The 15,870-nt window shown below is 45.1% G+C and overlaps 1 protein-coding gene and 1 long non-coding RNA gene across 5 annotated transcripts in view; one reads left to right on the top strand and one right to left on the bottom strand.

Annotated features, from left to right (window-relative positions):
* The window catches only part of NECAB2 (N-terminal EF-hand calcium binding protein 2), a 355,015-nt gene that overhangs the window by 14,888 nt on the left and 324,257 nt on the right, over window positions 1-15,870 (top strand). The window contains exon 1 of one of the 4 annotated variants that reach the window (XM_039503543.1): window positions 11,174-11,484. The exons of the other annotated variants lie outside the window; for them this stretch is intronic. Within the exon in view, the coding sequence (XP_039359477.1) occupies window positions 11,410-11,484 (75 nt within the window). The 5' untranslated portion in view covers window positions 11,174-11,409. Of the gene's footprint in view, window positions 1-11,173; window positions 11,485-15,870 lie in introns of those variants that run through there. 4 annotated transcript variants of the gene reach the window in all.
* On the bottom strand, window positions 8,969-10,973 carry LOC120384595. The gene is made up of 2 exons (XR_005588968.1): window positions 10,913-10,973; window positions 8,969-9,119 (listed from the first exon to the last, which is right to left on the bottom strand). It is a non-coding gene; the product is annotated as an uncharacterized LOC120384595 (long non-coding RNA).

Genomic DNA, 15,870 nt, shown 5'->3' with positions numbered 1-15,870 from the left:
CCTCCATTTTCTAGGTGGGAGATTGGTAGGCAAGGAACAGCTCATTACCTCAGAGTGTCTCTGCTTTCCTGGTGGAAAGGAAATGTGCTCACTTACACCTGGTTCAAGCCTGTACGGCAAAAATATCAAGATCTACAGCTGGTCGTTAGTGAATGTGGCTAAACCTTTCCCTGTAATAGCTGTAATGCAGGGTGTACAACTGCTGGGGGGAAGGGCTGTGCTAGCTTCTGTCCTTCAAGGTACTTGGGGTCTTCTACCCTGCAGCCCAGAAAGCCAGAGGAGGGAATATACAGGCTTCAGTGGCGCTAGTCCCATGCAGTATAAGGGTACCTGTAATCCTTTCTCCTTTTCTGGAGAAATGCGGGGGGGTGGGTGGTTCTGAGCCTGATAGTGGTGAGTGCCTAGTAGAACAGGAGGATGGTTCTGAGCCTGGATGATTTGTTCAGGTGTATCCTGAGCCCAGAGGTGTCCACTGAGTGAATGGATCTGAGCTGTGGGAGAGGATGACTTATCAGCCTAGGCATCGGTGTGTCGGGGTTGTCTGAGCTGGTAGGGCTGAGCAGGTAGCTGAACGCAGACAGCTTGGATCAAGAGATGACTTCAGCCTCTCATCTATCAGCAAGCTAGCTTACCCTGAGCCAGCAATGAAGGGAGAGCTTCCCCATAGCTTTCTTAAACAGCACTTGCTCAGGCATTCTGGAACAGCTGTTGGAGAGGAAAGATTCACAAGGCAGCCCGTAGGGTGAAGCTTGTTCACAGACTCGGCATGTAAATAATGAACAAACGCACAGATAGAAATTTATTCCCCACAATTTATTGCAACACAATTCAAGCAGCTCCAGCAGACACTACTGCAAGCCACAGTGCTGGGGACGATCCCTGTAGAGCAGTCACTTGGTGTATTTAACAAAAAGGGATATTTTTTAAACTGAGCTCCAGATGGCAGAATGCAGAGTCTTGTGGCTAAAGCACAGAGTTTGGGACCATGGAGCTCTAGGTGGTTACATTCCTTACTCCACCACAGACTTCCTGAGTGACCCTAGACAAGCCTGTAATCCCCATCTCTAAAATAGGGATTATACTCCTTTTCTCACCTATCTGGGCAGGGACTGTCCCTGTGTTTGTACAGCACCTAACACTATAGAGCCCCAATCTATTGGTTAGGGTTGCCAATCTTCTAAGAATGCCATGGAGTCTCCAGGAATTAAAGATTAATCTTTAATTGAAGATTGTCATGTGATGAACCTCAAGGCATACGACCCACCAAAATTGGTAACCCTGCTGCTAGGTGGTATTGCAATAAATGGTCTTTACCCCAGTAGAGACGAGCCCTTTTTCTGTACTCAAGACGTGCCCCCATGTTGAACCTTCACTTCACTATTTATTCTATTTCTGGTAACAGAAGGCAGCACAGTGACTAGTCAAACTCACTCTGAAACAAAGACACACTATGCAGTAGTACAACTCCCTCTTGTGACTACAGAGTATACTGCCTGGAGAATATTTTTATAATCCTTTCCTTTTAAGGTCTCCAAACTGTCATGAAACAAATTCACTTTCTGAAAGTGATACTTCCCTTACACTGTACAGGGCTGCATTTTTCCCCGTGGCAAGGGGCACTGAATGGTTGGGATGGGACAGGACAAGGAGAAGTGAGGGCAGAGGATGTGAAAAAGTAAAACACAGTAGGAGAGAGACAATGAGGGGAATTGCTTCCACTCTTGTCCTCTACCTTGGGTGCATAACTAATGTGCAACCCCGCCCAGAGAAGCTGCCCAAAGAAGAATCAATTATTTGTCATTAAGGGGCTGCTGCTTCTGAATTTTAGGTAGCTGTAGAATTCATATTTTTCAATCCGTTATCTTCCTTTATCACTTTGCCTTGCCATCAAAGCCAGTCTGCCTGCACTTCCCCAATATTCCTTGGGCCAAGGCCATAGGAGCATGATGAGAGGTAAAAGTAACCACCACCACAGGCTGAAACGGGAGTAACTCTGCAGAATGTACTTGGATTAAGCTGCAGTGGGTCCCTGCAGAATTTAGAAACGTGTCCTAAATTCCAGCAGCAGCGCATTGTTTCAGTTTTGGGATATTATACTGAGCACTGTGATCTTTTAGGTCTGTACATGTATCTGCGCTTTAACCACCCACTAGCTGCATTTAAAGATTATCCTTCTTTCAAAGGGTTGATCAAGAATTCCTACTCTCTCACTAGTACCAGTACACCATCTGTCTGAGCAATCTTGCTGTGCTGCAGTGACAGGAGATCTTGCAAACATCATAGCCAAAGGTAGCCCATATTCTTAGGAAGCCCCATGAAGCTTTCAGATGTCTTGGAGATCTATAGAAGTAGTAGTAATAGTTACTGTAGTGTTTTGAGACCAGGTATTCAAATCACTTCATCCACCACTAAATGCAACCATCTTCATCTGAGATGGAACAGGGTTTAACAGCCTGGAGCAATGCCACATCAAGTTAGGGACAGAAAGGAAAATTGATATTTCATCTTATTAGAGTTTAGATATGCAGAAGTTGTCTTTAACCACCAACAGCCCCGAGAGACCCAGCTCCAGTTCCTGCAGAGCTGTACGCCATGAAACATGGTCAGACTACCAATGGAAACCTGCCTGTGTTTTGGTGAAAGTTTATTCAAATCTGTAACATATTTGGCAAACCATTTCGCTCCAGTGAATTGGCACAAGCTCTACTGAAATCATTCTTTTATAAGTATTTTATGTGCCCTGGGATGACATCAGATTCCTTGCTAATACGTGTGTTAAGTATGTTCACTAACAGTAAAGGTGCAAAATTGCTCAAACAGATTAGTCTCAACTCTCAATACTGAATCACAATTAACAGATGCATCTTAATAAGACAGCTGCATTCTAAATTGAAGAGGTGATATTTCTGCTTGAATAAATCAGCTGAGGTCAGTGCCCAGTGGAATAATATTTCATGCTGCTTGTTTTATAGTATTTCTCTGTACATAATTTCAAGTTAAATATTGATACCTTGCTTTCAATTTATGACCTAGTTTCTGTTTTAGTTTAACTTTCAGAAGCAAATTGTAATTACATAATTAAATTTACTTTTATAATATGGGACTTTGTTTGGAAAGCTCACAGCAGAGTGTTAGTAAAATAAGGCTTGGCACTGGAGGTTATCTGAAGGATCCAAATCTTCGCACGTTATCAGCATCTACTGTAGTGCATTGCTTAGCTTTTTCCTCCTCCTCCTGAGAGCCAGCAGTAAGGATTACCATCTTCCATTCCAAGCTCTGCTATTGATTTGCCAAATCACTTTAGAAGGGGGTGGAGGTAGCGGCTAGGACTAAATTTTTAGAAGTGTCCACTCATTTTGGGTGCCCAGCTTAATACACGTGTGCTGGACACCCAAGAATTGAGGCACCATCAAATTGAGGGGAAGAATTTCAAAAATACCTCTGGGATATTAGGAGTACAAGTTCCATTGACTTTCAAAAGGTACTTCTGAAAGCCTTCAGCTTAAGGTCTCCTTGCCTCACTGCCCTTCTGTAACCTGAGTTACTATCAGCTTTGGAAGGGGCCTGTGAGGCTTAATGATGGTAAGGACTCTGGAGAGCTTTGGAGGAAAGGGACTGTGTAGTCACGTAGTCTGTCAGAGTAAAGGGAAAAGAATTCATTTCAAACTCCACAGTGACAAATTACAAGACATTGCCCCTGTATTTCTGACCTTTTCTTGTTGGGCTTGTTTTGAAAATGAGGGAAGGGGCAGATGTTTTAATCAAATAGCATTCATATTCTACAACTTGAATAAAAATGGCTTCTGAAAACAGAAATAACCCTGTCCTCTATTTCAAAATCTTTAAATAGCATGAAATCGTGAATCTATGGAGAGCTTGTTCCTGCTTCAAACATTACTAACCAAAACACCCAATCCAGTGGGAAGCTTCTTTCTTAGAAACTAGGTTCTGGCCCATGGGAGAAAGAGATTGGGGTCTGAGGAATATTTATTTTGTTCATTTCTCTCACTGATTTTGTTCAGAACGGTCTGTTTAGTAGCCTTCTTAGAGTATCCCCCTTGATTACTCCTCTATCCAAAGCTTATGTTTCACCACTGTCTTACTAATGTAAGAAACCACAGGAACAGATATTTAAGGAACATGCTTTCTGGAGCGATGTTGTTCTAGACCTAGGCCAAATGGAGAATTAGTTATGGCCCATTGAGTCAGTACCAACCCATCACAGGTCAGCTCATTGGTTTTGCACAGTCTGAGCTTTGGTTTTTGAGTTGTTTATCCGCAATGATGGCAGATCAAACCCTTCTGGATGAGAGGCCCTAGAGTACAATCTTTCCAAGTGTACGACCAAGGAGAAACTGTTTCATTTCGGAGGGCATGTGCGATTAATTTAGTGTTACAGTTAGATACCCCAAGCAGACACCAACCCCTCCCAGGAGTCAGAGGGATTGGCCTTAGCTGTCGTAGGCAAGAGGTGACTCCTGTTTGTTGCAATGGAGTATTGACACTAATGCTGAATGACAACCCAAGTGTTAAGTAGTTTTCCCTTTTGCTGATTTCAGAAGAAGTGTCCACATATTCTGGGCTTTGGGGGCAATTGCCCCTTTTCCTCCTGCCTGCCCCGTCTGGACTTGGTTCAGACCCCACCCCTGAACTTCAAAGAAACTGGAGCCAAAACACCTTGTGGGGATTTGTGGGCAAACCCAGATGTGAAGTTTTTCCAGCTCAAACCCCAGTTTGACATCTCAACAAGAAAGTAGCTGTGCCCTAGGTCCTAGATCCAGGCCTGGGGACGTATCCTTCCACCCATCATATGGCAGCAGAAGGCCCCACAGGCAGTAGAACCCATGTGGTTCTGCTGCACAAGGGAGTGGTGGTCAGTATTTTGGGGGAGCCTGTGTTGTGGTACTGCACCCACTGAGGGCTGGGCTTCCATGCCTGTCCCTGAACAGCAAGGTTTGGGGGACTACAGTGGTCTAAAGGAGGAGCAGGACTGGGGGATTTGTTGGCATGCAGTTCCATCAGTCATTTACTCTGCAAACCATTGGGTAGGTAAAGGATTCCTTCTCTACTCCACACCCCTTCGCTCCTACTCTCATCCAGCCTAGCCTCAGGAGAGTGGACCTCTCTTAGAGCAGGGTCCATGCATGGAGGCTGTCTGTTTGAAATAGTGAGGTCACCTAAAATACCCTGAACACAGTGTGTGGTGATCCTGTACTCAAGTGTCCATGCATGTGGTGGCTTTTCATGTAAGAAATTATTTATTGGTTGCAGGTACAGGGACAACAGGAGAGGCTGCAGTGTCAGCAATTTTCTAGAGCTGTCATACCTGGCTCCCATGGTTTTCTTTATTCAAAGCATTTCTATTTTTATTTGGAGGAGGAGATGAAACAAATGACAAAATATTGTGCAGAACAGACACTGTAAGCACCAGTTTTACTGCTGTTCGGATGAGGAAGGTAGGAGACTTCATGTTGAAATGCTGGATGTGTGGAAAGATAAATATTTTAACGTCAGTAATTTGCATGTGAATGTGGCTTCAGCTGAGGATGTTAAACAACTGATGTGCTCCAGGTATGAATTTGTGCTATAGGGAGCAAAATGCACCACCACTGCAGTTGTATAACTGGATTTGTCTCCCACTGATCCCTATTTTTATTTTAAGCCAAAGGGAGGTTTTGAAACAGAACCAGCTTGACTTATAATTTTAGAAGTGAAATAGCTGCGATGCCCATACAAATGATGGGGGAGTGAATTGGAGTTAAGTGATGAGAGACTTGGCAAGAATGCTAAACTTATGTGCAGTGAAGTTTGAAGCAATTGCATAGTCAGTAATACATAGGCTGTGCTCAGAAAATGTGCATTTCACTCAGTGACTGTTGGGAGCAGCTGCTGTCTTTGTGCGAGGACTTGGGTGTGACTGAAGAGACCCTCTATTATGGAAAGTGGAGCTGGGATGCAGGGGCAGAAAAGACTGTTGGATGCAGTTTACAGTAGGGTGTTATGTTATGTAATACATATAGTATGTTAAACAAAAATTTGATCTCTCCAGGCCATGACAACTGGGTGGCACTGGGCTCCTGTGTGAGAGGAGCCATCCTTCAAAACTGTCCTACTTTGGGACAAAGCAGTTTGCTAATCTGCCAATCAAGAAAAGGAAATAGTACCATGTGACCATGGTGACCAGTCCCCCTACAAATATATCACAGTGGCTAGTCTGAAAATAGGTTGAATAAACACTCTGAAGAAGACACTATAAAAGTCACAGAAGTATTATTTGTGACCATTTGTGGCCAGAGAGAGCCTGCCATAGAGTCTAACTCCATGATCTCTTCAGTCTTGCTACTGCAGTAGCACGTAAGGACACTGAACCAGGATCAGGACCCTATTGGACTAAACATTACACAACTAACATAAATAGTCCCTGGACCTGACCGCTCAATTGAGCATTTAGACAATATGCAGCAAGGGACTATATGAATAGGTTAGGTGGAGCTGAGGGGACAGGTAAGAACGTAAGAATGGCCATAGTCGGTCAGACCAATGGTCCATCTAGCCCAGTATCCAGTCTTCTGACAGTTACTGATGCCAGATGCTTCAGAGGAAATGAACAGAACAGGACAATTATTGATCCATCCCCTGTTATCCAGTCCCAGCTTCTGGCAGTTAGAGGCTCAGGGATGCCCAGACCATGGGGTCGCATCCCTGACCATCCTGGATAATAGCCATTGATGGCCTATCCTCCATGAACTTATCTAATTCTTTTTTAAACCCAGTTATACTTCTGGCCTTCACAACATCCCTTGGCAATGAGTTCCACAGGTTAACTGTGTGTTGTGTGAAGTACTTCCGTTTTGTTTTTTGTTTGTTTTTTTTTAAAAACTGCTGCCAACTAATTTCATTGAGTGACCCCTGGTTTATGTGTTATATGAATGGGTAAATAACACTTCTCTATTTTCTTTCTCCACATCATTCATGATTTTATAGACCTTTATCATATCCTCCCTTAGTTATCTCTTTTCTAAGGGCTAGTCTACACTTACCATCCGGGTCGACGCGGTGAGTTCGACTTCTCGGAGTTCGAACTATCGCGTCTGATCTAGACGCGATAATTCAAACTCCGGAAGCGCCGCGGTCGACTCCGGTACTCCACCACTGCAAACGGCGGTGGTGGAGTCGACGGGGGAGCCGCGGAGTTCGACCCCGCCGCGTCTGGACTGGTGAGTAGTTCGAATTAGGGTACTTCGAATTCAGCTACGCTATTAGGGTAGCTGAATTTGCGTACCCTAATTCGAACCCCCTTTTTAGTGTAGACCAGGCCTAAGAGTCCCAGGCTCTTTTTAATCTCTCCTCCTCCTGGAAGCTGTTCCATACCCCAATTGTTTGCTGCCTTTTGCTGTACTTTTCCTAATTCTAATGCATCTTTTTTTAGATGAATACTGTGCGCAGTTCTGCTCACCTCAAGGTGTGGGTTTTAGATTTTTACTGTAGGATGGATTTACAGCTGCTTATCTAGAGTTAAGCTTTATCACCTACTTAATTGCTTTGAAGTCATTTATGTCCTAAAGTTGAAAGCTTCCTTAGTTTAGTTGTTAATATCTCTAATTTTTTTCAGTATTTTGATTTTAAGCCTTTGCCCTTCAGGATTTTATAACAAATGCACTATTCACTAGGTCTCCTGGAAAGTGCAAGAGGATTTGCTTAGACAGGAATGAAGTGAATACTGATTTGAAACTCCAAAACTCAAATAAATAATTTGCATCATTAAATTAATATGGTGGCCAGCAGTACCCCTCTGAGCGCAAGCCATGGAGTGGAGCCCAAAGACTTGAGATGAAGGGCTCCCCATGAAAGTAAGAAACACTCTTGTGGGCATAAGGGCAGATGCCTGCAGTGGACTGCCCACAAGAAACACATTCTCTCCCCAAGCTATGCCAGGTCGGGTGAGACGTTGCGTATGAATCCCATGGAACTGGCACTGAAGGTCCCCCAGCTGGGGGAAGATGAAGGAAAAGGGATATGCTGGTACCGACGGTGACCATGGAACCAGGGCACACAGGCCAATCCCATCCATGAGCACTGGTCTGGATGAACCACTGGTACCCTCGGCAATACAGAGACTGGCCAGCTCCAATAGTAGAACTGGGTCCCTTGGGTGAGGCCACACAGAGACTTTTCTGACACCGGAGGAGATCTTTCTCCCCTACCCACAGTCTCTACTTCTGTTAAGCCCAACAGTTCTCAGGGAGGTTCCTGCATTGGCGGATGAACCACTGCTACTGTTGCAGGAGAGGCCCCTTCCCTATCCATCAGACGGGGCCTCTCGGTACTGATGGTATCACTATTTTTCCGCTGCTACTGTCTTCCTCAGAAGAATCAGATATACCTTCCACACGCACATCCCCCCCCCCCCCACTTGCAATGTGTCTGACGTGGCACAGGAGCCCAGACAGCTGCAGCAACCCTCTCCTCCCGGCTATGATCCCGCCCCCCATCCCCAGGGATGCCTGGTATCACTTTTTGTGGGGACCACTATGACCAATTATGATATGGGTCCCAAAGGAGCCACACTGAGGTTACTTAATTAGGGTAAACCCCAAAGAATGGGGCAGACAATCCCCAAAGCTGGTGGTCATTCCAGTACCTAGCTCCACCGAGCTAGCCTCAAAACCGCTTCTATAATACCTTACTGGTTACCCAGAAGCCAAAACAGTTCTCTTAAAGCAACCCAGCCTTTGGCCTCCACCCAGTCACCCAAATTAAATATGATGATTACTGAAAATCTTATTTATCATATAAGAAAGTTCTACCAATCCCAAAGGATGGGACACATTACCTCCCAGCTTAATGAATACTCCAGATCTTACCCAAATACATGCTTACAGCCAATCCTTAACTAAACTAAAATTTATTAAAAAAGAAAAGAGAGCGAGAGTATTGGTTAAAAGATCTGTATACATACAGACATGACTACCATTCTGAGATCAGTTTTATATTCGAGTTGATGAGCTTTGTAGTTTCAAAGAGTTCTTTCAGAATTAGTCCATAGCTTATAGTCCAGTGTTCATATTCAGGATGATACAGATGGGACTGGAGATCTCATCTTATGACTCAAACTTCCCCTGCATAAAGCATCAAACAGATCTGAGATGAAAAAGGATCAGGACCCAAGATACCTCTATACCATTCCAGGCCTTCTCTTGACAGCATGGAGTCCTTAAGCGGACAATAGGCAATCATCGAGACTTTGAAGTAGACCTATTTCCTAAGCATCATTGATAATTAACTACATTGATTAACATAAGGTAATTTATCCATTAAGCAGTTTATTGCAAACTTTAAAGAGACATATAAACAATTATATTATTTCACCCAGTAATTCATCTAAATGTTAATATTCCCTTTTGATATCTGAATCAATAGTGAAAGGAGCTGTCTGTTTACATGGCTAACACTTTACAAGATATAAGTAAACACTTACAATTAGTATCATCTCTAATTTTCTAACAATACAGGTTTTCATTTTTAAAGTTCTAGCCTATCTAACATGAAATGGTCCTAATTACCATTCACATACTTGTCTAACTTGTCTCTAAAGGTTGACCTGGGTTGTCATAGTTGCAAGCTACTTAACCCTTTCTGGCCATATGTCACACCAACCGATCTCTCCTTCTGGCCATACTGGGGCCATGGGATTCATACAGCAGACACCCAGTACCATTGCAAGAGACCTACCGCTCTTCCTCCTCATGTCAGCCGGTTCCATTGGTGTACAAGGAGGAAGACACTGAGCTGGTACCACCGATTCTGACCAGAGCCACCTCATCACTGAATGATGCTGTCATCTGTTGCCACCCTCTCTGCTGGCGGACCACCACCAATATCAAGATCTGCTCCAAAGGGTGGCTGGTGACCTGCAAAACCTGCTGGTGGAGGTCCAGGACCCCCAACACTGTCTCTTGGACATCTTCTAGCCACAGGGACTGTGAAGGGTGGCTCTTCCCGTAAACAAGGTCATACTGGAACCGGTCAGAATGGTTTGGCACATACCAGCATCGTGTGCCCCCATCCCAAAGCGAGCTGAAAGATGTTACTTTGTGCTGGCCAAAAGTTCCAATTTTCTCTTTATTGGTAGTGCAAGGGGCTGCAGAAAGGACTTGGCAGCACCTGCAGAAATCCACCCCACCAGAGAAAGGGTCAAAGAGGCTGAATCTCTTGGGCCGGAACGTCTTCTCCTCCACAGGCCTTCATTTTCGTATAGCCAACTACCAGGCATTGCTGACTAAACATGACTTAATACCTGCACCAGGCTGGCAGAGTTTAAAGACCATTCCCTGTGCAAGACCAGTTCCGGTCCCTGGTGGATGAAGGAAGGCTGGTGGCAAAGGTGGCTCTCCAGGCCATTGTGGGCACTACTGATACTGCATCCTGGTTCTTGACCACAGGGCTGGTCATGCATAGAGACTCTCTTGGCTCCAGTCATCGGGCTTCCAAAGAGAAGTGCAAAATACTATCCATAGCAGAAAGGCGAAGAAGCAGTCTACCTCTTCAGGCTCTGGGGACTGCTCAGTTTGTCCCACTGCCTGGACCCAGACCCTCTTGCACAGATTGTTTGTTGGTTCTAGAACAGGTGCGAGCAGACTTTTTTTTTTTGGCCTGAGGGTCTCATCTGGTTTCCAAAATTGTATGGCGGGCTGGTTACGGGAGGCTGCCCCATCCATCTTCCCCCCTCCCCCCGTTCCTTGTCCCCTGACAGCCCCTGGACCCCCCATCTAATCCCACCCGGGACCCCCCCATCCAACCCCCCCATTCCCTGTCCCCTGACAGCCCCTGGGACCCCTGCCCTCTGACCGCCCCGACCCCTATCCACATCCCTGCCCCATGACCACTATCCCGAACTCCCCTGCCCCCTTACCGCGCTGCCTGGAGCACCGGTGGCTGGCAGCGCTACAGCCGCACCGCTCAGAGCAGCAGGATACTTGGTCGTGCCACCAGGCTGGAGCCAGCCACGCCACTGCACAGCTCATAGCACCGGGTCAGGCCATGGCTCTGCAGCTGCGCTGCCCCGGGAGCTCTCAGCCCCGCTGCCCAGACCATTGTGATGGCGGCAGGGTGAGCTGAGGCTGTGGGGGAGGGGAGCAGCAGGGGAGGGCCTGGGGGCAAGCTTCGGGGGCAAGCTTCAGGGGCAGGAGCTCAGGGGCCGAGCGGGAGGGTCCTACAAGCCAGATGTGGGCTGTAGTTTGCCCACCTCTGTTCTAGAAGGTTCCTTGGTCAGCAAACCCCAGGAGCTGACAAAGGAGGAAAGCCAAATATGCACGTTGAAGGCTACTGAAGAGAGATTTCTCTTTTTCTTAACAGCTTTGATAGTCTGATCTTTGAGAGCACAACATATTGGCACTTTTTATAGGGTGGATGAAGCTTTTAAGAGTAACAGAGACATTCAGAAATAGCTACTCCAGTGGAGGAGGGATTAAAGGTGACTGTCTGGTAGGTGTATTTTTAAAGTTCACTTCGATTGTTTGTGTGTCTGAGGTTTTTTGCCTACCCTATTGCTGAATTGAGGATCTCCATAGAGAAAGCTGACTCTGGGCTATGGCTGTTGTGTAGGTTGCTATGGAAACAGCAGATTTTCATAGGCCAGGTTCTTGCCACTTCCAGCTGAACTCTACAGGGTGTTTAGAAACCAGACAGAATATAAAACCCATGCATCAAACTTCTCAAACTATCTGAATTTTAGGCGAGGACCCAGGACTAGAATGAGCTCATCCTATTCACATGCCGGAAGGTGTTTCAAGTGGGTTGACAGCTGTATATTTTATCCTTCTGATATGTATTCCATTTCTATTATAACCAGTCCTGGTTGTTGTGTTTTGGCACCATGTGCTGTTTTGTTTTGCTTGCATGCGGACCTGTATGCATCAGCTCCGACTTGTAAGATGAAGACAGAGAAACCAAGGCAGAACAGACTTCAGCAATGTGATCAGGATGGAAAACTGCATTACAGCTGTACAGAATTCCTCCTCTCACCCCTCAAGAACTAATATACAAGTTCTGTTGACCTGAACACTGTTAAAGCACCATGTGGTAGCTCCCACTAGTGTTACAGCTGGAACATTTATTGCTGCAAGGAGGCAAACCCAGGAGAAAGATGCTGTGCACAACACTCACTCGGATAAGTCTACTTGTAATATAGGAGTCAGCAACTAGATGTCCCTGCATGCCATGTAGAGTTCCAGACGGGATGCAACAGTCTAGTCCAGACCAGAATTTAAGGGATGGTAGCTCAGCATGAACATGGACTAAATTGGGCAAGTTTAAAATCTGTTTTAACTCAGCCACTTTAGTGTAAGCCTTGTCTAGACCAGACTTGAAAGGTGTTAGGACATGTTAATTAATGCATGCTAACTAGGGCAGGCTGGAAAACAAGAATTCCATTTTGCAAAATCTTGCGAGGTTTTGACCTTTGTTTGCCTTCTGAAGAGGAATGAAACCAAGACCCTTCCTTTAAAATAAATAAATTTAAAAAAAAATTAGAAAGAGAGAGAGGCTCAGCCCAAAATACCCAATAGTCCAGTGGTTAGAGAACATCCCTGTATGTGAGAGAGACAGCTTCAACTCCCAGCTCTGCCTGATAGACGTGGGAGAGGCTGACACACACACACACACACACTCTCTGTCTCTCACCCAGTGCGTAAGGCACTCACCTGGGCTATAGGAGACCTGCATTCAAGTCCCTGCTCTGAATTTGGCAGGACATGGACTTGAACCTGGGATTACCACATCCCCAGTGAGGGTCCTATCAGTGGGTATTGGCTATTCTGAGGTGGGTCTCTTCTCCCCCCCCTTCATTTCAACTAGAAATTCCATCCTGGACTCTAGAAACCTTTTTGGTGAAAGTTTTTTACCAAACTGATTTAAAAAAAAATGTTCCACAAAAAATGTTGGTTCTGATGAAGAATTCCTGACTACCATCACACCTTAAGTTTTTAGTTAGACAAGGCCTGTGTGACCGATTCACTCCTGGGAGGGGTAGAATGGATATTTTAAAACCATCTTTATAATGATATCGGTCAGCTTCTCAGCTGGCATACCTCAATTTAAAATAGTAAATAGAGCTATGACATTTTACAGAGGCGGAGGATCTGGTCTGTAAAGAGTAATACCATGGTTCAGACTAGATAACTTTCTTGAGATGAAACAAAGTAACAAGTGTCCAAAGTGTGTAGGCTTAGTTGGGCCAGGCTCCCATGGGAAGCCAATGAGAGCTCTGCTCCATTTAAAGCCCTGCTAAATTTGGCTCACACAAAGGACTAGTATGAAGTTGTCGTGAGAGATCAGTGACTCACCAGCATTCTGCATCTGAACTGAAACAAGATGGCAGCTGCGCCAGCAGCAAGCCAGGAGCCTCCTCTTAGTGCATTGAAGGGTACAGTACTCCCATGACAGGACAACTCTGTTCTGCGCACCTTAGTATCCAGCGCCATAAGAGCCACAGTGTGGTTCAGCTAAAATTAGTGTCAAGCTCCCTGTAAGTCTATTAATTTAGTTGCTCTGGATTTACATCAGTAACTGAGCAGAATGTGGCCCATTGTTTGTCCAACATTTCCTGGTTCGCAGTGTGTCACAGCAGCCCAGCATACTGGAACTATGTAAATTGCTTTGATACTAACTGGATAAAGAACCAATCATTTAATGGTCTGTTTCTCGTAGTCAAATTGCCATATGCTCAATACTCGACTGTTGTCTGAGTGCTGCGCGCGTGCACTCTCTCTCTCTCTCTCTCTCTCTCTCTAAATATATGCCAGTTTCACAAAGACTACAGAAATTGGTCTACTTTTGGCTTTAGCTTTTCCTGTCTGAGCTGCTTTTCTCAGGGGAAGATATGTGCACAATCTGCTCTGCCCATCTTTGTATTCCACATTGAACTGAGTCCTGTGTTCTTTTAATTATGCATTTTTTTAATTTGCTGCTACCATAGTGCATAAGTTTCTCTGTTAATTCTCAGTAACTTCAAAAACAAGGCAGTCAGCTTTCAAATTGTAATGGTGCTAGAATTCTATCTAGTTTGGTTTCAACAATTCTGTACACATGGGCGGCAGGTGAACCCCGGGCTCTGGGGGGGGGCGAACCCCAGGCTCAGGGAAGCTAGCCCCTGGCCTAGCCTGCCCCTTCTGCCCAAGGCCCCACCCTGTGTGTCTGCCAGCCCCCCTTCCCCAGCTCTGGAGTGCTAGGTGGGCGGGCACTGCGCCCCCACCCCCAGCACTGGAGCACAGGCTTGTCCCCTTTAGCCCCAGCCTGGGGCCCTGGCCACAGGGGGAAGAGCCTCGCACAGCACCAGGAAGGAGCCTGGGGTGGAGCAGAGCATGGGTGGGGCCATGCAAGGCTGTAAGGGGAGGCTCAGCCTTCCCCAACCTTCGATACCTGCTGCCCATGTCTATACACATGCTGGATTCAGTTCAAACCTGGTGTAAGCAGGCATTGCCTCATGCTATATGTTTTAACACACAAGTGTAAGCCTGATACATTAAGAAACTGAATACATGTAAATCTCACCTTTTAGAGATGTTCCAATAAGCTTCTTTCACAGACTAGACTCCTTCCTAGTCTGGGCCCAATCCTTTTCCTGGTACAGTTCTTGTTAGTTCCAGCTCAGGTGGTAACTAGGGGATTTCTCATGACTGGCAGCCCCCTCTGTTCTATTTAACCTCCTTTTATAGCTTTGGCACAAGGAGAGAATCTTTTGTCTCTCTGGATCCCCATCCCTCCTAAATGGAAAAGCACCAGGTTTAAGATGGATTCCAGTTCAGGTGACATGATCGCATGTCACTGTAAGACTTCCTTCTTCATTACCTAGTAGCTGGGAGACATGCACACAAGAAGGCTTGTAGGTAAACAAACCAATTCACAGTTCATTGATTCTGAAGCACCCTTAATGGCTTCCACTTTACCTGTTTACATCAGTAATACAAGTTTATATCTTATTCTCCTAACTCCAGACATAGAAATAATACATGCAAACAAATAGGATGAACTCACTCAATAGAACACAAGCTTTGTAATGATACCTTACAAGAGACCTTTTGGATGAAGCATATTCCAGTTACATTATATTCACACTCATTAGAATATTTCCATAAAATATATGGAGTGCAGTGTCACAGGTGGCAAATACGGCAGCATTTAAAAATGGATTTACAGTGAGGAAGCCATGCATTGGCTTATAAAGTGAAATCCTTGTGCCTATTGGTGGTAATGACACCCACTCTGGATTGGTGGAAGGCAATACTGACAGGCCTTCTAATGAAGATTTATTTGGATGGGTTGAGTTAGTCAGATTTAACTAATGTCTCCTATTGCTGTCTCTATGAGGGCAGTGAGTATTTAAAAGCAAAATTCTAAGGGGCAAATTAAAGTTAATTTGCTCAGTTCTGCACCAATAAGGCGCATCAGAGATTATAAATTATACTGTTAAATGTAATTTACTTTATATATATATACACACACACACAAAAGACCCATTCTATCCTCAGAGTTGAGAAGATGGTTAATATCATGTGCTGCTTTCTACTAAGGGTAGCATAATATGTTTCTGGTAAAAGTCACCAGGTCTGTTCCTTTTGCTCATTTCAGAATTATAGTGCAAACCTACAAAAATACCAGCCATTCTGAGTTGACCTGTAGAGTGTGCGTAGCACAAGGCTTGCTTATGTCCAGCACTCTGTCTCTGAAACTGTAAGGCACAACAGCCTAACTCTCTGTTTATATCTCTCCTTATAGAATCAAGGACGCAGACAGGCACTGTGGCTAATTTAGCATGAATTTCCAGCTATTTACCTCAGTATCTGAAGCATGGAGAGAGATTTAGCCATGTGA

Source organism: Mauremys reevesii, linkage group 16, assembly GCF_016161935.1.
Source record: "Mauremys reevesii isolate NIE-2019 linkage group 16, ASM1616193v1, whole genome shotgun sequence".
NCBI classification, from domain to species: Eukaryota; Metazoa; Chordata; order Testudines; family Geoemydidae; genus Mauremys; species Mauremys reevesii.
The sequence above is the reverse complement of the archived record's forward strand: the minus strand, read 5'-3'. Positions and strand labels throughout refer to the sequence as shown.